Source organism: Oculina patagonica, chromosome 13 (assembly GCF_052425735.1).
Source record: "Oculina patagonica isolate OP01 chromosome 13, crgOcupat, whole genome shotgun sequence".
NCBI lineage: Eukaryota > Metazoa > Cnidaria > Anthozoa > Scleractinia > Oculinidae > Oculina > Oculina patagonica.
In genome coordinates, this window is record NC_135770.1 from 4,483,179 (window position 1) to 4,505,188 (window position 22,010).

General features: G+C 38.5%; 2 protein-coding genes across 3 annotated transcripts; both read right to left on the reverse strand.

Moving 5' to 3' along the window:
- Positions 1 to 1,214: 1,214 nt before the first annotated feature.
- On the reverse strand, positions 1,215 to 6,394 carry LOC144635498 (uncharacterized). Of its 2 annotated transcripts, none has more exons than XM_078494599.1 (7): positions 6,285 to 6,394; positions 4,811 to 5,399; positions 4,253 to 4,405; positions 3,451 to 3,582; positions 2,762 to 2,935; positions 2,054 to 2,391; positions 1,215 to 1,493 (listed from the first exon to the last, which is right to left on the reverse strand). In XM_078494599.1, the coding sequence occupies exons 2-7, from the start codon at positions 5,367 to 5,369 to the stop codon at positions 1,284 to 1,286; spliced, it is 1,566 nt and encodes a 521-aa protein (XP_078350725.1). In that variant the 5' UTR covers positions 5,370 to 5,399; positions 6,285 to 6,394; the 3' UTR covers positions 1,215 to 1,283. The 2 variants fall into 2 exon arrangements, with proteins under 2 accessions (XP_078350725.1, XP_078350724.1); XM_078494598.1 differs by having other exon boundaries at positions 1,215 to 1,496.
- Positions 6,395 to 7,087: 693 nt separating this feature from the next.
- Positions 7,088 to 21,184, reverse strand: LOC144635700 (uncharacterized). The gene is made up of 7 exons (XM_078494781.1): positions 21,047 to 21,184; positions 17,858 to 17,881; positions 17,284 to 17,364; positions 17,065 to 17,168; positions 16,239 to 16,548; positions 14,826 to 14,992; positions 7,088 to 7,312 (listed from the first exon to the last, which is right to left on the reverse strand). Exons 1-7 carry the CDS (start codon positions 21,120 to 21,122, stop codon positions 7,208 to 7,210), a joined length of 867 nt encoding a protein of 288 aa, XP_078350907.1. The 5' UTR covers positions 21,123 to 21,184; the 3' UTR covers positions 7,088 to 7,207.
- Positions 21,185 to 22,010: the final 826 nt, after the last annotated feature.

Below are 22,010 nucleotides of genomic sequence, written 5' to 3' on the forward strand. Positions count from 1 at the left end.
GAAAAGTACGGCGTCTGAATCAAAGCCGTTCCAAAGGCGTTCCACAGGCGAAATTCTCGGCCAAGGCAGGCGGGAAGAACGGGTGAGCCGTTCCAAATTGAAATAGCCGTTCTCATTTGATTCAGACGCCGATCTTTTCATGTACTTAATTCAAGGAATTAGGTTCGGCTCATGAAAAGATCGGCGTCTGAACCGGGCCTCAGAGTGCAAAATACACAAAAAGCTGACGTCACTTTTGCTCACTAAAATGATGGAAAACATTTCGAATTAAATTTCTTGACTAAAATAGGAGAGCAGCTACATCAAAAATAACACTGGTTTATAAAGTTAATTTCAACCCTACTTTGTTCGTTTTTTAAACAAGTGATGCTAGCATTCATGTTTCATAATGGAACAAATTGTGGTTGAAACATTTTTATTTGTTATAATTTGTTAAATAGTTATACATGTATATAACGGTAAATTTCCCAAATATTTATATATTAGACTTAACTAATAGTTTGTATCGCAATCTATTCTCGCGTGTGAGGCAAGGCTTGCAGTAATCCAGCTATGTCCATTTACCATGTTCCCTTGCTTTGGTTGACGCAAAAAGAAGTATAAATTACAATTGCAGATTTATTCTAGTGTTGGAACACTCCTAACACTCATGCGAGTCCCCAGGCCCAACTTTTCACGGGAAATAAACTCGTAAATAACAACGACAACGTTTCTGAATGTACTTTAGGAAATAAACTCTAAAAATCTCTCTACTTTCCGTCGGAACTTTATGCTATCAAACGAGAAAGAGAGTTCGAGGGATACCGCCAAGAGTTTTTCTACTGCTTTTCATCAGCGCGCAATGAGATAAACGAAAGATTTGATAAGAGCGTGCGAAGGTTTACGAGAGCGCACGATGAGTTGACGAGAGCTCACAAGGGTTGACAAGGGCACACGAGAGTTGATGAGAGTGGACAAGGCGCATGAGACCAGGAGTTGACGAGAACTGGTACGAGAGATGACAAGAGGGCACGAGAGTTCACGAGAGCGCACGAGGGTTTTTGTCACTACCGTTAACCTTTGTTGAGTAATTATGTCCAGTTCGTGGATTTTTAGTGTATAAGCTCTTGGTTGTCGCTTTTATATGCCAATGTTAAGTGGTGTATGGGGATCGCAATGATAGCTAGAAACGATTTAAGCAAGGCAGCCACGATTTTCAAAAAAGTTTTTTTTAATGTCAAGATAACTGTGTACAAGATGAAACCCACTGATATCAACATAATTACGAAATAAACTAGTTAAATTTAATCTTTCTTATAAGTTCTATAAAAATAATCCTCCAGTAGTCTTTCTGCCGACTCAAAGACAAAATGTTCATAGTGGACTGCATCTTTAGGCCTGGATGGTTTACCAGTGCCATATGGGTAAGAATCTGTCAGAGGATGAACATCTAGAACAGGGAAATTAGCTTGACACATGGCTGACGTGGCGAAGGCGTTGAAAAGAAGAACTCGCTGCTAGGAAAACAAAACAAGAAATAATGTTGTTTTTGAAATTAGAACTTATCACTGAGGTTTGAGTTTCTGAGGAATTGCTTTATGGTTATCGGTCCAAAAAAATATAATTTGTCGATTTTATCCGGTTGACCCTTAAGTTGAAGTCTATTAAGAACACGCTGGGCACTGGATTACGCGGTCCTGATTCGCGCCCTGGCAAAGGTTATTGTGTTGTGTTCTTGGGAAAGATGTTTACTCCCACAGTGCCACTCTCCACCCAGGTGGAGGTTGGCACTGCCCCTTGGCACTTTTTAGTGTCTCTTCTTGGACTGTTAATGGAAAAATTTTAAAATCTGATCCATTGACACTTGAGGCTACTCAACAAGGTTACCTTCAATTCATGGTTGAACATTTATCCTCATATTTCAGGTTGAAGGTTTAGTTTTTTAGTTAATGCTGACGATTAAAAGTAAAAATTCTCCTTCATATGTCAGTTTCGGACAATTTTCACCTATTAGACAGTTGACGCTTCACGTCATTATATATTACGAGACCCTCACAGACAAAATATTCCATACCTGATAGGTTAAAAATCTCCTTGCTTGAATGTGTTTTCCGTCCAGCTTGTGTTTATTCAAGGCTGTCGTTGTCCGCCATATCATTTCACCAGGAAAAAGCCATTTTCCATCCGCTCTTTTCACCATCTTGGTCTCTTGGAAGAGTCTTATCAGTGAACCAATTGTCTTTTGATAGTTTGAAAAGTTTGTGCTCTCTAGATAATGTAGTCCCGCGTTCATTAGAAACACGCTGTTCTTATCGAAAAATGGTTTTGATATGATATCCAGTACTTCACTCGCAACCCTCATGAAATTGAAGTCTAAATTGTCATCCGCGGCTTTAGCAACCGATAAATTCCCTGACAAGAAAAACAAGTGTAAACGTGTGTTATTAAGAAATGCGGACAAAAAGAACCTGTTAAACTGATTACAGCGATCTCCGATTGAGTGTCGTAAAACCACAACCAAAGTTATCACTCTGATCAATCACAAAGGACGCAGACAATCTAGTGATCCAATCAAAACTCGAAGCAAATAGGTGTAGCTGGCGTGAAGCCCGAGAAAATGTGCGCGAGCGAACCACGATTGGTTTTGGTTTTACTTCTCATTGGTTGAGATAGAAGCGCGACTTTTTTTTAACCAATCACTAAGCGTATTAATGCAAGACCAAAGTAAATGTGAATTGCTTTCAACATTCAAATGAAAATCGCTCTATAGGTCTTAAGTCACCTTTTAACTGGTAGACCCAGTTGTATGTGTGTCCACACCATTTGAAAACATTAGTGCAAAGGGGCCGCGGCCTGACTCCCCAGAAAAACTGCTCGCTGACCGAGTCTCCGTATATCCACAGCACGCTGTCTTTCCGCAGGGGACTGGGTTCCAGAGAACTGTGCCTATCTCTGTCTATAAGACATTGATTAGTTAGTTGATTAGTTGTTGAAGTACACAGGATTACACAGGAAATTATATCATGTTATTTTTTTTAATTTACACCAATGGCTTCATATCTAGTCTGAATAATAGTCTTGTAAATCTTTGTCGTCATTACAAAATGTTTTTTATAGTGGTCACGCATTTAGCTTCATATCTCTACGAGATAGCTAGTTAACAGGCATGCCACGGAAACAGAGGAAACAAATATTTTTAAATGAACATAACTTAGTTCAAAATCCCAACTGGCAGGAGGCAGACCAGTTGGCTTCATGCAAAGCGTGACCGAGGATTTGAACTCGGCACGACCAGAAACAAATCCAGCTAGTGGCAGGGTGGGGGGTTTGAACCCGGGACCTCCGAATTATGACACCATGGCACAGCGCCCTAAACCACTCGATCACGCTTCCTCCTAACCAGTTGTAAACTCTCTGGATTAGTTAAAATGTGTTAATATCAGTCTGCATCTACCCCAGACCCCAACTTACCATCTGCTCTTATGAAAGGCTTCCATGTCAGTGACCCTTGCTGACCGCTGACCCAATTACCAAAGCCATCCCAAAGAAATTTACACTGAATTCCACAACTTAAGTCAAGACCGGCTCCCGCTGATTGGACAGCTGAAAAACAATTCAACGTACATGTTATTTTATTACGGAGCTATGGGTGTTTAAAGTAACAAGAGTGTGTTTAAAATGATTTTGCTGGACAGTAATAGAAATAAACAATAGTTCATAATTATGCGAACAAGGCGGTAACTCTTTGAGTGAGGTCTTAAAAAAATAAATTAAAATGTTTTTAATGTTGTTATATCTAGCGTTTGGAATAACTTGATGTGCCTTTTAGGTGGGTCACAACTGTCAACTAGCAGAATATGCAAACACAAAGATTAATTCCATAAAACCCAAAATTTTGAGAACGCCGGAAATTTCGACCCAAAAGCCCCAATTGACATATCACAACTCGACGGCGAGTTTCGCCTTATTGTGTTTTTCGAAGTTACCGTGCGTTTCGTTACAGGTTTATGACGTTTGTATGGTCTTTTCTCTCATCGACCACAGCTTTCTTCCCATGGGTACCAATGAATTTTCTTAGCTATTGTGAAACATACGATTTATCCTGATGGCTAAACGCTGGGGTTAAGTGATGGTGTAAACGCTGGTGTAACTAAATTTCTGAGTGCATGTGCTTTTTCGTATGGAACTTTTCATAATCGTAACTTTTCATTTTCTTCTGCAAGGATACCAAGCCAACTCTTGTTATTCAACTCTGTTACAGTATTTGCCTCACCTTGATATAGAGGCTGTTTTCCAAGAGGCGCCGGGCGAATGGTAATCCATATCGGGTTACCAGACTTCAGGGGTTTTAATATGTACGGCCGCTCAGCTCCACGCTTAGTTGGACCCAGGGCTCCCTCTTGTTGGTTCTTGCCTTGAGCGTTACCTTCAGGATACAAGATTTCAATGTTAAGAGGAGCTTATCACCGGAAGAGACTTTCACTGCTGGTCTTGGCCAGTCAAATATTTGTATGGTAGGTTACTTACAGAATAGAATTCGTGCATACCGTGCGCATGAAGGTTTTTTCACATTATCAAATCTTAGAGAGAGATCCTCAGTTTTCGCGAGAGAACAGTATAGTTGGGTTGCAAAATTCTGATGTCCAGTAAAGATATTATAGTGGGGGGGGAAAAAAAAACGGAATGAAGGCGTGGTAAGCGCTTTCTTATTCAATCATTTAGCTTTCCGATAGTCGATGGCTTGATTCTTCCAAAAATGAAATGCAAACATTGACGCCGTTTATCTGTTATATAAAGTGGGAGTAAAACATTGTTATAAACTGATACTTACCAACAATAAACCAGTCTAGCGGTGGATCCTTGAGCCCATCACAAAGCGAATGATCCAAAATTGCTTCCACCTGATAATTCCCTGGCTCAGTGATAAGAAACACGACTTCATAGGTCCCATTCATGTGATCAAAAACGGTCCCAGCAACTGAGGCCGGGCCCTTAAGCTGTACTCGCCAAGAGTCTCCTCCGATTTTCTTTTCTTGTCCGTTGCTGTCTACAGTTCGAATACTCAACGTGCTGAATTCACCACCAGGCCGAATGTCCCACAGAGAAATGAAACTTTCGTCAGGGTCTGTGCGGTGTTCTGCCTCCCAGCCCGGGAGTTTAACGCCCCAGGCGAGATTTCCTTTGCATGGTTTCAACATTTGTTCCCAATCCACCCGCGCTTGTCTTATGCGACACCACTGTCTCATGAAGTCAGCGGTTTTAATTTCATCCGTCGAAGGTGATTGGATAATTTTAAGTAGCACAATGGTCGCCAAGGTTGCACCAATAAGTAACACTGTTTTTTTCCTTCTTGTAAGTTTATAATTGGGAGCCAGCTCCCCGCGGACCATTTTAGCTGCGTTAGACTGGACTACATTGTCCTGGGGACAGTTCAAAAGGAAAGAGTCAAAAATTAAAGAATCTAGGGAAAATGACACTGACAAAGTGCATACATATGCGCAGAATTCCGTTGATCTTCTTATCTGATCAAGCTATTACTATGATTTTTCAAGGACAAAAATCGAAAGACAGCCGTAACTGACTGTCTGAACCTAAGTTAAAATTTCTTAACAAAACTTTCATATAACGGAACATCGAAATTTAAGCGAGCTGTATGATTTTGTAATGACTGTCGCTAAACGAAAACAAAGTTATTTCTCTGGCCAATCACAATACAATACAAAGAGCCAATCAGAACACAAAGCATGAATATGCAACCGGTACCAATTGCGGAAAAACGCGCGTAATTCAAGTCACGGTTTTGCTCCTCTTTGGCTGAAAACAACATATATTGAATAGAACGTGATCCAGGCGAGTCTTTTAACCGATTAAAACGTAAAACCAACGAAAAAAAGCATATAACTAAGTTGAAAGCTGCTGCCTCTTTAAACGGAATTTTTGATTCATTAAAAATGTAAACCACGTTTGAAGCAATCGCTTATGTCAACTAACAGGTCGTGCTGGTTGTTGTTAGCGACGTTTTTAAATTTGAGATCAAGAAAACTTGTTTCGAACAGCTGTTGATCCCACATCACATATAAATATTCATTTTTTAAAATTGAATTCGTAGATTTGGTTGCCCTATAAAAACACTTTTCTATATGTAAACATTCTTAAATACACTAAATTTGCGCAAAGCAATCAAATTTCTTTCGATCATATACCAAAACACAGTTAATGCAAGGAGATAAGTAATAAATATGACGATACACTGAAAAATCTAACTTGGTTTTCGAAGTGAACGCATTTATAATCTGTCTTCTTACCTGTGGATAGCCGTAGTAGTGATGTCTCAGATTTTATACCAGTCTATGATTTCCCATAAGGAAGCGTCTTACAAATTATTTTACACCATCTTTGCTGGAATGGATTATTATTATTAACTACGCAAAGTGCGCGTGCGCAAAAAGCATAAATTATCGTAGATTAACTCAATCTCGTTACAGAGAGGCTGCGGTCTGGGAAACTGGTACCAGTTTCAAACTTGTTGGGCAACTGATCGCCTCATGGCGTAAAGACTTTCGGAGTACCGTCGAGTCCTCGTGCTATTCTTTGACTGGATAATAAAAATCGAAAATTTCAGAGCGCTTCAACGAAGATTTGCCAAAAACGGCACTTGCTGGCAACAGCCTGGGAACTTTTGCGACCCACTAACTCGATAGGCAAAAACGAAAAGGGCGTTTGGGTAAAATTTAAATACAACGCTTTGGCTCATGTTGGCTGCAATTGTTTTACAAAGAACATTAAAACCAAAGCAATCAATTCCACTGTTAGTTTTAGTTTAAATAACTAGGGTATTTCTTATTAATAACCCTAAAACGTCAACGTAACGCAGAAGTTTGTTTTGAATGTTGATCGAAAAAATTCGATGCTGCCGAGAAATACCGGCCTTTCATTCTCTTCTGTTGAGTCAAATCTACAACTTAACCCCAAAGCAAAGAACGTACAGTTTAGTTTGCATGGAGTAAAAGACAGGAGTAAAAGAAATAATACAAGCGAGGCAATTCAGTACCTCGCGTAAGATTTGAGAAATTTTCAGACTGAAGTAATAAAGGATGCAACACAGATCAGCTTTTTTATTTTGTTCGTTTATTCGCATTTCATGAAACAGTGGTGCGTTAAATACAATGACGTGTGCAACACGCGCTCTTGTACACTTGTCACGTGCTCTGTCACACTAATCACGTGGTCACGGTGCTGAACACATCAGTTTACCGGGATCGGATAGATAAACATGCTGAGTTGAAATGATCTTCTGTCTGGCCACACATTTGGGCACCTCCTTGAAGAAAAGCTAAGAAGATAAAAAACGTCAACAGTTGTAAAGGCAAAAGTTTGTAGTATTGCTGTTTATTATTCGTCAATCTGGTCATTTCGCCACATTAGCTAGAAAAAGACGTTACGCAGATATTGGCTCATTTTCTTTTTTGCGCGATTATGGACCTAGACTGCCCCTCTATACATAAATACCCCAAAAAATTCTTGTTAAATATCTGGTCATGCCGACTGAGCAAGCTTGGACATTAATCCATATATATTCTGCTCATTGCTCGCAATTAGGCAACTCTCAAAATAAACGCGCGTATGATAGAGCAGTTTTCAATCGAGTGTCGTAAAACCAAAACCAAAGTAATTACTCTGGCCAATCACAAAGGACACAGACAATCGAGTGAACCAATCAAAACTCGAAGCAAATACATGTAGTTGGCACGAAGCGTGGGAAAACGTGCGCGAGTGAGTCACAATTGGTTTTGGTTTTACTCCTGATTGGCCGAGAAAGTGGCGCGAAATTTTTAAACCAATCACTAAGCGTAGTGAACGCAAAACCAAAGCAAACGCAAATTACTTTCGACACTCAAGTGAAAACCGCTCTATGGTAACTCATCGAATAAGTTACATCATGGGAAAATTGGGAATATTTAACTCTTAGGGCGGCAGGCTTGAGCTATCAAAAGTTCAATAGAAACAGAGAGCGAGCCGTCTAATTGATTTAGCATAATGTTAAACCATAAAAAGTCGAGGTTTTTGAACGGTTGTTTTGCATTACAAATTTTAATTTTCACGTAATAAATTCATTTCTTTGACGCCTTTTGTGGAGTTATTTTTATCATCAAACACTTATTTCATCTTGACTACGTTGTTAGTTATATGCTGATTTTTGAGAATGTTTGAATTGAGTGTAATTTTGGTTGAGGTTATTTTTCTTATCTAGTGTGTGTTTTTGTGGCAAGAGTCAGGGTTTCTTGGGAGATGCTTGCCGGGAGGCAGTTTTTGCTTTACTATTAGATGACAAAGTAAATTCATAATATTTACTCATTCCTAGGTAACCTACACTGTCAACCATTGTTTGGGAGCGAGAGACATACTTGTTTGCTTATTTATGATTAAATAGATCTTGGCCTTTTGACCTTGGATTGGTCAGCCGCGGATTCTTTCCTGGAGTAACTTGTTTCTGACCTTAAGTTGTTTTATACACTTGTATTCGGTGATGTTTTTCGAGCGGGAAACCTTGACCTTATTTTTCCACGTTTTGTAAGGACAAAGAACCTTTTTAACTATTGTAGAATGTTTATCCACCTTTTTGTACATCCTTGTTTGGGCAGCCATGTACGCAAATATTCTTTTAAATTCGGCTTGCGCAAACGACTGCTCTGAACTCGTAAACAACTTAGTATTCATTTATGGAAAGGGGTCGGACTGTGGTTACCGGGTGATACGCCCCTTCTTCTTCGATTTTAGTGGAAAAGTTGTTGTTTGAACTTGTTAACAAGAAAACCTGTTTTCGGCTCTGACTGTACAACTGTATTACTTGTGGCTGTTTTTGTTGTAGAAAAACAATGTTTGTAATTTTTACATAGCTCGCGCTGTTTTATTTTGGCCAGTTCACGTTTGGTTCGTAACGAAATTTTGGAAAGAAAAGCGTTTTCGACATCGCAAATAGCTCGAAGGTTTACCTTAAACGCGCAGTCGTACTTCAACGAAAACTAACTGCGCAAGTCATTACGTAAGCTTAGATACATCAAATTTGGCGTTTTGACAGAGATTGACAGTTAGAAATCTGGCCACCATAAAAGAATGCGAGCTGCTTTACACACCAGAGAATTGAGAACAACATTGTAAGTGAAGGTTCTACGCCTGAGGTAGAGTTGATTAAAGAAGATTGAATCAAGACGAGTTGACGGTCATTGTTGTTAAAGTGGGAACTGCTAGTCCCCCTTAAATCCCGCTTATAACATTGGAGGAGAAGCCCGAGTTCGCCCGTGTACTGAAGACGTTTTTCTTGTGGTGAACGAATCTGATCGCCTTTCTGCGCGGCGTTCCGTGGTGGACGACCGTAGCTACGGCCATCTTTTCGAAAGCCGGTGACCACAGTGTACAATCCAATCACACTAGTCCTGTGCCCATCCTTGCCAAGTACTGGTTGGACTACAATTACAGATCACCTGCGGCAAGATTTTCCTTACTTCCAAATTGTTTTTCTTTTAACATTAACTGAAGGCTTGTTAAGCCTTTCCGAGAAGAGGCTGGCGAGAGAGCGTCTCAGGATCCCGAGTGAGCGACTAAAAACATAAACTTCGTTACTGGAACAGAGCCTTAGCGGGAAAAATCGAGTACCATTGGTGTCCCTTTTATTACCAAGAAGAAGTCCACGCATTCATCTAAAGAACTTTTCACTGGACACTGAATGTATATTTTTGTGTTGACGTTACTAACAATGGGAACTGTTGTCACTGTGTAAGTGTAAAGCAGTATGTTTACTTATGTTTTTGTATTTTTAACTAGTTGTTCGTTACTGCCTATTTTGTTTGAACTAGGAAAATTTGTAGTTTGTCTTTTTCACCAATTTTTGCTGATCCTTCCCAGTGTTTTTCTGATATCTTTTTCTCAACTTCGTGCGCGACTTGATTACTCATGTTTTTGCTCCAATTTTATGAAACAGTCCTTTAAATTGGCTTGCACGAAGCGAAAGTCTGTTTTTAAACAACCTAATGCAAATACCTTGGGTGAACGAACTTGTCAAAATTCTTGGGAATTACTTCAGGATTTCAAGGCAGAACTTAAAACAATTTTCGAACTGTGTTGTAATAATAATCGCCAACAACTTGACAACCTCGCCCAAATCTTAGAAAAACTAGAGCGCAAAGCTCATATCCCGAACTTTTCTCTGGACAGCTTTCATGGAAATAATTTTGATCAGGATCCAGTTGTTTGGTTAGATGAATTTGATCGTTTTTCATTTCTTAACCGCTGGTCACTTACAGATAAACTCACTGTTTTGCCACTTTATTTAAATGGCGTCTCTAAAACCTGGTTTTCTAACCTGTCTACTGAAACAAAGAATAATTATGTGCTATTTACGGAAGCTTTTCTTGCTCGTTTTAATTCTGACGCAGTACAATTGTTTATTTGGCAACGACTACAAAATCGCAAACAAAAAGAATCAGAGTCTGTTGACCAATACGCATCTGATATTTTACGTTTTAGCAAGCGATTGCATCTAAGTGACGTGGAGACTATGCGACATTTTATCAATGGTTTACTGCCTGATTTGCAAAGTTATGTTCTTTTGAAACAGCCAAATTCATTTGCATCAGCTGAGGCAGAGGCCCGGCTCAAACAAATGGTAAATATTTGCTATTCTTCGCCAGCTGATCCATTTGTGACTTTCGCCGATTTTGCTAAACACGCAGCTGACCCGATTCTCACAGTAAAAACTGAGACACATGAAAATCAGGACAAAATTTCAGACCAAGATTTGCGCTGTGCTCCCAATTCACGCCGACGATTGCAATCTCAATATTACGGAGGAAAACACAAACGTTTCAATGACAAATCTATACGCAATTATTGTCAGCAGCCTAGTACGGAAAACTGAAACGGGCCCTTCCGTGTCGAGGGTCGGTTGGGCCTAGTGACATGTTTTATTCTCCTCGTACCCTTCCATCAATAACCAATTCTGCTATCAGAAATATTGATACAAATAGCGCTATTCAACCTACAAAATCTGCAAGAAATATTAGGACTTTCAAACCTTCACATTTTTCGCATGGTGATTACGATTTGTCAGAGCATGGTTATTTCACAGATTTGTCTTCTAGTGCACAAGACTTACCAAGCGAGATAACGGCCGATCTCAATAAGTTTGGAACACTAGGTTCAAGTGTACATGATGACATCACAACTTTCAATGCTCACCAACCACGTGTCGCTTATCACAGTTTAGTAGAAAGTGATTTACATCATCGACGAAAGAGAAATTCTCTACGTTGTGTATCAAAAGAAACAAAGGGCAGTGTAGCCCCTACTAAGGAACAATCACAAGTGATGAATGAAATACAAACTTCACATGTTAATCCAATTGACCAAAAGTCTGAGTGCTATAATACTGCGACAAACCATACAATCAGTCCGCAGAATTCGGATATTGTAAATGATAACTTAGCTTCGGTAATCACACCAACTATGCGCGCAATTAACCCCGATGCTTCGTTATTTTTGCAAGCATGCCAACCATCTGCTCTTGATTTGAAAAGAGAAAGTAGGGAAAATAAATTTGACAACTCTCCAAAATTACCTTCATATGAAGAAGCACTTTCATTGCCTAGTTTGGAAGAGTATTTACACTGCAACAATAGAGTTCTCCTTCAAAACAAACAAAATGGACAGTTTATGACTTTTCCAAAGGAGCATATCCCAGTAAGTGATGAATTCGATCAAGTCTATGTTAGTGTAACAAACCCAACCATTACAATTACATCAAATTCATACGGTGACATGAATGGACAGAACAAATTATTAGTAAATCGATTTGAAAACAATTTAGCTACTGCGGCAAATTTGGTCGACCGTGATTTAAGTGAAAAAGTGGAACAATGTGTGTATGACCATAGTATTATTGAACAAAATGGCAACAATGAACAAGACATCAGTTTTTCTCAAAATTCCAAAAGCGAAAATTTCAGCACAGAAGCAAAACTATTATCAACGCAGATTTTACCTTTTCCAAGTTTAAATGAGAGTATACCAAATTATGTTGCCAGAGACAAAGAAAACGAAATCAATAAGAGTATAAGTTTTAAAAGTGATGATGCTCAAGAAAGTCACGATTTAAATGTTCACACAAGTTCAATGGAAAATAATTGTGAGAATCCATTGGTAGAAACACGGCGACCGTTCGATTATAGACTTATGAAATCCACTGGTAAGGTACCCCAAATTCGTCCGAACCATGTTCAAAACTCCATTAAATTTAATTCCGTGGTTAAAGTTCTTCCAAGTACAAGAAGTAAAGCCCCCAAGCGTGAATGCCAAGTTCGTTCTTCCGTTACCTCTCCGCCTCCTTATTATTATAAGTTGCCACGAGATCCTAAACCTCCAGATAAGTTGCTTATTTGAGTGGGATGCATAATTGAACGGCTTTGCGTCTTATGATGATCAAGAATGTTTCATTCATAAAAACACTAAAAAGATCTGTTAGAAGGCAATCAACACCACAACACAATTACAAAACAAAAAAACAAAACAAAAACAATGAAAAAAATCAAAACAAAATAGAGCAGAACAAAACACAAAACCAAAACAAAACAAAAGACAATACGACAAAAAGCATATCAGCCAAATGCTGTTGTCACCGTTTGCGATGTTTTAGGTTTCGATTCGTTCTCATTTCTTATTTTGTTTCATATTAAACGTTAACCAAGCAACAGGAGTTGCTTCATCTAAGCGTGGAGGAATGTTAAACCATAAAAAGTCGAGGTCTTTGAACGGTTGTTTTGCATTACAAATTTTAATTTTCACGTAATAAATTCATTTCTTTGACGCCTTTTGTGGAGTTATTTTTATCATCAAACACTTATTTCATCTTGACTACGTTGTTAGTTATATGCTGATTTTTGAGAATGTTTGAATTGAGTGTAATTTTGGTTGAGGTTATTTTTCTTATCTAGTGTGTGTTTTTGTGGCAAGAGTCAGGGTTTCTTGGGAGATGCTTGCCGGGAGGCAGTTTTTGCTTTACTATTAGATGACAAAGTAAATTCATAATATTTACTCATTCCTAGGTAACCTACACTGTCAACCATTGTTTGGGAGCGAGAGACATACTTGTTTGCTTATTTATGATTAAATAGATCTTGGCCTTTTGACCTTGGATTGGTCAGCCGCGGATTCTTTCCTGGAGTAACTTGTTTCTGACCTTAAGTTGTTTTATACACTTGTATTCGGTGATGTTTTTCGAGCGGGAAACCTTGACCTTATTTTTCCACGTTTTGTAAGGACAAAGAACCTTTTTAACTATTGTACAATGTTTATCCACCTTTTTGTACATCCTTGTTTGGGCAGCCATGTACGCAAATATTCTTTTAAATTCGGCTTGCGCAAACGACTGCTCTGAACTCGTAAACAGCTTAGTATTCATTTATGGAAAGGGGTCGGACTGTGGTTACCGGGTGATACGCCCCTTCTTCTTCGATTTTAGTGGAAAAGTTGTTGTTTGAACTTGTTAACAAGAAAACCTGTTTTCGGCTCTGACTGTACAACTGTATTACTTGTGGCTGTTTTTGTTGTAGAAAAACAATGTTTGTAATTTTTACATAGCTCGCGCTGTTTTATTTTGGCCAGTTCACGTTTGGTTCGTAACGAAATTTTGGAAAGAAAAGCGTTTTCGACATCGCAAATAGCTCGAAGGTTTACCTTAAACGCGCAGTCGTACTTCAACGAAAACTAACTGCGCAAGTCATTACGTAAGCTTAGATACATCAAATTTGGCGTTTTGACAGAGATTGACAGTTAGAAATCTGGCCACCATAAAAGAATGCAAGCTGCTTTACACACCAGAGAATTGAGAACAACATTGTAAGTGAAGGTTCTACGCCTGAGGTAGAGTTGATTAAAGAAGATTGAATCAAGACGAGTTGACGGTCATTGTTGTTAAAGTGGGAACTGCTAGTCCCCCTTAAATCCCGCTTTTAACAATAACCCATAGACCGATCTATTCGACAAAAGGTATAGTGAGAGTGGTTTCGACAGTTTTGGTTTGTGGTATTGGCAATTTACTTGCGCACGCTCCAAAGGCTATCTGTCGAAAATTAGACCACCCTTGCGTGGCCAATCAGATTGCGTTTTGTCTAATAGCCTGACACTATGCAAAATTAGGTTACTTGTTAGGGCTTTCCACAAGTTGCTCAAGATTTCCCAAAAAGTTTCTCGTAATTTCTCAGAAGGTTGCTCAAAAAAGGCTCCAAAAACACAAAAAAATTTCTTCTGATAGTAAAAGTTGCTCGAAAGTTGCTCCAAAAAATCCAAAACGCTGCTTCTTATCATAAGAATTTCTCTAAAGATATGCTAATTTCCCTATGAGGGTAAGATTTTTAAGCAGGGTTATGCATTTTTACAGCAAAAGAAGTATCTAAATAACATATTAACGGGACAATTTGTTAAATAACAAGCATTTCTTTAACTAAGAAAAATCGTGAAGATATCGATGACGTCATGTTTGCTGACGAGTTTTGTAATGTTTTAATGCAGAATGAGCCGAAAGTCGGCTCGTATTGCCTTTGAACAACACTCGGATAAACTTCGGAGATTTTTAGTTTGGGAATTGCTTAAAATCATTTTAAGCAATAAAGCAATAAAAATCATTTTAAGCAACTTTTTTCCTCTCGAGCAACTTGTTGCACTGCAACAAGTTGCTCGAGAGGAAAAAAGTTGCTCGAAGGGAAAAAGTTGCTCGAAACATGAAAAGTTGCCAAAAAGTTGCCGAGCAACTTGTGGAAAGCCCTATTACTTGTTATTGAGTACAAGATCACTACCTGAAGATACTGAACAGGGGGGTGCTCCCATAAAGGGCTCTTGAGATTGGCAAGGACAGCCCATCCAAAGGATTTTAACCGCTGAGAAGCCTGGTCATACAACAGGAACACTGGGAACACCTGGTCACAGTGCATGTCGGAGGAAATATCGTACCAGTAGTGGACTCCTGGAATATCAGAGAAATCTGTGTTAACAGTGTGGTTTGATTATACACCGGCGGAAGGGAAACTGGAGAACTATTCTCACTGCAAAATCAATTAGCTCATAGCAGAAGTTTTAATTATATGTCCGAATTTCTTCGTTTCGGCGCATGCTTTTTGCAGCGTTGATGCTTTGCGGTCCAACAGTACAAATTCCGCATTCCGCTTGAAACGTGGTCATTTTAACGGTACTCCGGCACGAAGGCCAACTTTCGCGATCCACCCACCTCTTCTGGCGGCGGTTGACAGAATTTTACGTTTTATCCTCGTTGCATACCTATTGCCTCAGCAGTCGTGAACTCTTCCCATAACCTTACCTTATGCGATGAGGTAATGAGTTAGTCCAGTCCCTGAACTCTCTCTTCCGCGCGCCCTTTATAGGGGTTGAACCCAGGCGTGCGAAGAGAGAGTCCAGGGAGTCCAGGATAACTTGCATGCGCATGCTCAGAACGAACCAATCAGAAGCGAGGAGTGTGGCGTCACTTGCTTGGGACGCGCGCGCTCGGTTAAAACTGGCTCGCTCAAATGACGAATTCAACTACGCGACTGAGCGCGCGAATAAATGCAAGAAAAAAACTGTGCTCAATTGCATCCAAAACTAATTCAATAAACAGCTATTAAATACTAGGAATAGTTGACGGATAGCGATATTTGTTTTGGCCGTTAGCTTTTAGTACACGGTCGCGTAGTTGAACTCGTCAGCTGTGCGCGCGCGTTTTCAAAACGGCTGCCAAATATGGTTTTCCCCCCAATTTTGGGGGAAAAACTGGCGCATGCGCATGCAAGGTATTCTGGACTCTCTCTTCGCACGCCTGGGTTCTGGTTCAACCCCTATAATGGACGCGCGGAAGAGAGTGTTCAGGGACTGGACTAGGTAATGAGTATGCAGTGAGGATTTTATACTATGTAACGTAGAAAGGCGAAGAGATGAACGAGTGAATTCTTACAACGGACATTAAAATATATGTAAAATTAATACTAAGATAGCATGTTCATTAATTTTGTGAAAGAGCACAATTTTACTCTTTATAGACCTATATTTCCTCGCGAAGCCCCAACCCAGAGCTTCGCGAGGCCCTGCGAGTCACGTATTACTAGTTGTATTATTTAATTTTAAGAAGAAACAGTGTCCACGATTAATAGTCCTCATTAGGCACGCCAGGAGACTTTTATACTTGAGCTTTTGGCTGCAAGAATGAAAATAGATCTCACCCATCATTTTGAAACATTTTCCCTTCACCCACTTGGTGGAACCCAATTTCCTCTCGTCCAACGGTATTTCCATGAACTGAGGTTTACACAGTCTGACGTCACTTGTTTGAATGACAAGAGTGTCGTCATCGCCTTTTGCGTCTCTTTCTGTTTCCTCCATATGTCGTCGATTCTTCTTCTTCTTCTTGCAAATGTCTTTCGGCTTCTTGGTAAAATAGGCTGTCAGCAAGTAGTGACCATGATCATCCTTGACAAACGCTGATGGTCGGGGTCGGGTGGGTGAGAGGATAAGTTCGTCTGATTCAGTGATCTAGCAGAGTAAGGAAAAGGGGTTTTTTTAAATTGATACAAATGCGGAAGATTTTTATAGAAGAACAGAAATTCAACAATTAACGCCACTCTAAAGGCTTTTAGGGTATCATATAGACTCTTGGTTTTAGGCCATCGTAACTTGATTAAAAATATAATACAAACAGCGGTGATAAACATTATGAAAAATCGCATTTCACTAAACTTGACGTTTCGTATGCTAAGCTCATACATTTTCAAAAGTATGATCATTAAAAAATTTTGGCAGCTATTTATATACTGTTGTGAAAGGGGTCTGGAACCATGAACTTTTAGGGTATGTTTATAACTTTTCATGCGCCGGACCTGTGAAAATCTCTTAAAGCTCTTTAGTTTTGGAAGATGTTTGCATTTCTGGGCATTTTTGGGTTCTCTTGACCCCCGAAAAGGGCGTTGGCTCTGCACATCGCAAATGAAGTTCTTTTATCATGCTTTTTTGCTTTTACTAACGCGTATTTAACTGAAGAATTTATTTTACCGTGGCTTGTATACCGGCCAGTTTTCCACTGGAATCGAACAACAGCCTCGTAGAAATGTCACTGCCCTTAACATAGCGGTTGCCATAAAATGGATTGTTGGAATCTGTAACGAAGTAATAACAACAACTCATTACAAAATCAGCTTGAAAGTAAGCTGAGATTTTATAGTGCAAGCGAGCGATTACAGCATATAAGGTAAATTAAACTTCGTATAATACCACATGAGGCGTCGTTTCTCCATCCCTCTTTTAAAGCTTGGTCTTCCGTCCGTGGAAGGACTGACGGCTTTAAGAAATTAACTTAAGGGAAAAAAAAGGAAAAGTCATGTTACACTAATTGGTAAAATAGACAAGATAACAGCTTGATTAGTACTTTCAATAGTATATTACATAGCAAGGTGCCTGTTCCCCTTTCGCTGTAGAACTGAGATTCCAAAAAATGTTGGGTTTTTTTTTTCTTCCCCTTCTTGTCGTGATTCAAATGCAATTGAAATGCAATTAAACACAGGTAGGTACTGCATGTACACAACAAGAGCTGCGACCGAAAACGAACCGGAAAAGAAAGAACGGCTCACAAGCTCATTCCCAAATTGTTACTGAGTTTACTTCAATTCAGGAGAAACTGGGAAGGAGTTACGGTTAGGAATAATACTGGGCTGGGTGCGCGAGGTTTAGTGGGTCTCCAGCATTACGACTTTGTTTCAATCTCTTCTAAACACAACTACGTAAAAGCTACATGAAGTCATGCCGGCGCTGTGCAGATAAAAAATATTCATTTCGTTACACTACTTACCCAGCAAGCGATCCCATTTATTTCCTATAAAAACAAAGAGGAAAACACTGAGTTTAAGAAAAAACCTTGTTAAGGTTCTTGTTTGTTTGGAGTATGGTGGTCTAAATTTAATAGTTTCCCTGCATATTGTCAGCATATAGGGAGAAGAGCTAATAAACATGTCACAATTTTAACTAAACAAAATTGCGACATTGACATCTTTCACAAAAACTGTGCATCACTTAGATGGATATAACATACGGTATACCGGATCATAAATCTCCAATTAAAATGCAAGGCTGACACTACGGCAAAGGACACTTTTAATGGGCCAATACTTCAATATTCGACAAGTACTACTAGTCTTCTACAGGGCTACAAAAAGAGAACCGGCAACAAAAAATACCGGGTTTTACTTTGCGTCGTGTGGTTTCCTGCATTCAAAAGCTTCATAAATCTCCCTCACTACCAGAGATGTTAACAACTTTAACAGGCTTGTCGCCTTTGAGAAGTGAAGGTTTTGTCATGAATGATGTAAATTAAGTTCAATATCATTGTATATGTTTCCTCTACATTTCCAAACTGTTCCCTTTAATTTAGCATTATGTCATTAAAGTTTCTTCCATGCGTCAGAAAATACATTGATGTGGAAACAAATCAACTGGAATTTTAAATTCAAAATTGAAGGGATTCGAAATGTCACAACAAATGAGACAAGCTAAAGACTTGAGGTTTATCCTTTGCACGTTCATATGCAATGGATGACAGGAAATTGAAAGATCATCTTATTGTGTACATTGATGTGAAGCGTCAACATCATAATATGAGAATTATATACAATAAAACTGGTTGTATCAATATTTGTACAGCAATGTTTGTTTGCATCGGCTTTCAGTGATCTTTATTAGCAAAATTGGACCATAACTTAAATTTACTCTGGCAAATTTATAGATATGATGAGGGCGATTGTACCCTTAAGCAAAATTTGGGAGGTTTTTATGAAAGAATGTTTTTCTTTTTTTAAAAGCCAACCAGTTTATAAACGTTTGTATGGTTGCGTGGCAAGAGTTGCGCGAGACAAGATTTGATACACACAGCTATTTAAAAGGCTGCAGATGGTACAACTTTTAAATGTATATTTAAAGCAGGTTTAACTACCTATCTTCTTTCAAACTTGGTATGTTCACAAAATTTAACATGTTCTTTTAATTCATGATATTTATTTTTATCGGGCGAATTTTCAAATGACGTAGGTGAAGTTTGCCCTATAAGACTGATTGTATCAATATTTGCAATAAGACCACAATCAATAAAAAAAAACGACTAAGGCGGTTGATTGAAAAGAAGTTTTTTTGAACTCGTGAATGTTTTACAAGCTACACAGAATCAACTCGTAACATGTTTCCGTGAAGTTTTTGGCCGTTAAGGTTAGTGTTTTCGAAATTTCCAAAGAAATTATAACTGTTTGTTATTTTCTCGTGGGAAAACAGGAATTAATCTTTTTATGGTGGGAGAAATAAGCAAACCTCTTTTGTCTGATCTTTAAACCTTATTAAATTCTTTTTAATTATTTTTCTTTTATTGTTTAGCTATCAACGATTTGTTTGAATCTTAATTACTATATAAAATGTCCGGAAACTATTTCTTTTCGTATATTCACACTTTACAAATAATGGACGAATTAAATAAAAATTGAACAAACAACCTTGATTCAATAGCTTTTACATTAAACCGGTTACCTTTTTAAATCTATTCTCCCAACTAACATTTTTTGAAAAAAAAAATAAAAATTTACAATTCCCAAAACCTTTTTCCATTAAATACTACTGTAATGCAGAATATTATTTGAACGTTATGTTGCTATACTGAAAGGACAGAATATAAGAAAACGGCAAGATCGAAACCAAAGGAAATAGTGAGTATAGCGATGTAATTCGGAGAAAATTTTTCTCTTTCAAAAATATTTGCATTTATCCACTTGATACATCGAAAGAGAAATTTTACAGTTCGTCCCATAATGCCTGCAATCTTGTTTAACATAAAATATGTTTGCACCCCTTTGGACATAATTCCACTTTAGATATTACAGTGTAAAGGAGACATTACTTTGAAACTTATTCGTTAGTTTTAACAGAGAATCTAAAGAAACTGCCTGAATTGAGAGACGCGAAAATTGTGTCGAAAGGGCCGTAGTAAATATATAATTTTTTATTTATTTTTTCAACCCTCATTGCATCAAGGTTAGTTATTAAATGGTTTATGAACTGCAAGAAATACAACACCCTTACTAAGGCGAATTTTTATTACGAATTCACAGATACCAGTTTCGATCCGAAATTTCAGTCGACAAGTGTGAATCAAAAAAATAAAACTCCAAGTGGTCAAGGTTAAGCCTAATATTTATCTGTGTTTTTTTAAGATCTTGATCTCAGAATTTGTCCAGCAACAAGCAAATATCGAAGATCGTTAAGAAACCGTTTTAGGTTTAATCTTATAAAGCGAAGATTAGTTTACAGTTAAAATTAAAGTTTAATTTAAATTGGAATTTGCTTTCGTTTTATGACCATCATGTATAAACGCTGTGCCATCATTTATGACCACAAATACTGCGGACCAACAATTTCAGCATTTTGTCGAACTCTGTTCTAAATGCTGACAGGTTATAATATTGAATAGAAATAAGAAGGTTATTTTTACTTTTCCCTTCATATTTATTTTTTGTCAAAATCCTATTGCAGAATTTTAACCACAACCACAAAAGGTATTTTTTACTTGAAAAGGTATCTAAAGCAACAAACATATTTTTCTCAGTGTCTAAGCTTGAGTCAGTTAGAATTTGGTTCTAAACTTTAAATCTATGAATCAGTTGGAGTCGCATGTTAACTATCGAAAAGTACTTTCATCGGGTTCTTTTCATAATGCTGCACAAGGTGGATCTAATTTTTTAAGTTGGCGAATAAAGCTGTAATATGTCACCATATGAATAAAAATCATCATGTTGTACTTTCATGTGGTACTGTTTTTTTTGCTGTACAAGGTGGTCCTAACTTTTGAATTTGTGGATGCAACCCTAGTGTGTGACCATTCAAATGAAAGCTACTGAGCAGTACTTTCATGTGGTACTGTTTATTTGCCTTTTTTTGCAAGAGGGAGATTTGTGATTTTTTTTTTCCAATATTAAGCATTGAAAATTAAATATATGTTACTGACCTTTATGCCCGCAGCTCGCAACAATCTCTATGTAGAACACCACAATACCGATGAAAAAAATCTTTGTCTTTGACATTGTGGCTCTCTTTCCCCTATAAGGTTCTCAAACAACCAGCCCCTCGAAGGAACACGCTTTATCTGTGAATAAAAAGTAACATATATTTAGAGTATTGTTCAGAGTTTGTTTAAGAAAAGTAAACTTCGCTCAGATGACGGGTGGGGAAACTAACCATCTGATTGGTTAAAACAGTGACAGTCACCGCAAGAATAATATTGAAATTTTAAAGATTGTTTAAAAGAGGGTTTAAATGGAGTTAGTTATCGACTGTCTAACTCAACCTGAACTAACATACGGCCAAAATTTTAGCTGATAGCAAACAAATACAAGACCATACAACGAAAACTCTCGATTTTTCAATGACATGCGTTTTGTCTGTCATACACCATTCAAAATAACTGACAAAAGAAACTAACACACTAGGCGAAAAGTCCCAGCGACAGGTCTCTGCGACAAGTCGCTCCGTGTGTAGTGCTTCAAAACAAGTCGCTGCGACAAGGCGCTTGTTCGGTGCACACGCAGCGAATTTGGAAGAGTGTAAATGTGAACTAGTTTTCCAATTCAATAAGGCGAAGATACATGACGCTCTCGCATTGGTTATACATGTATATTTTGTCGCAGAAGTGTGCACACGCTGCGACAAAGCTGCTTTCGCGCATTTTGTCGCTGTGATCAGTCGCACGAATTCAAACTGGTTCGAATTCGTGCGACTGATCGCAGCGACATAATTCTGTCTCCACGATAAAAAATTGTCGCAAAAATGCACCATGTCACACGAGGCAACATGTTGCAGCAACTTGTTCCCGCGACATTTTGCAGCATCTGTCGCCTAGTGTGTCCCGACCTTAATAGCCCACTCGTTTCACTAGCAAATTATGTCAATGTACGCTCACTGCCACATGAGGT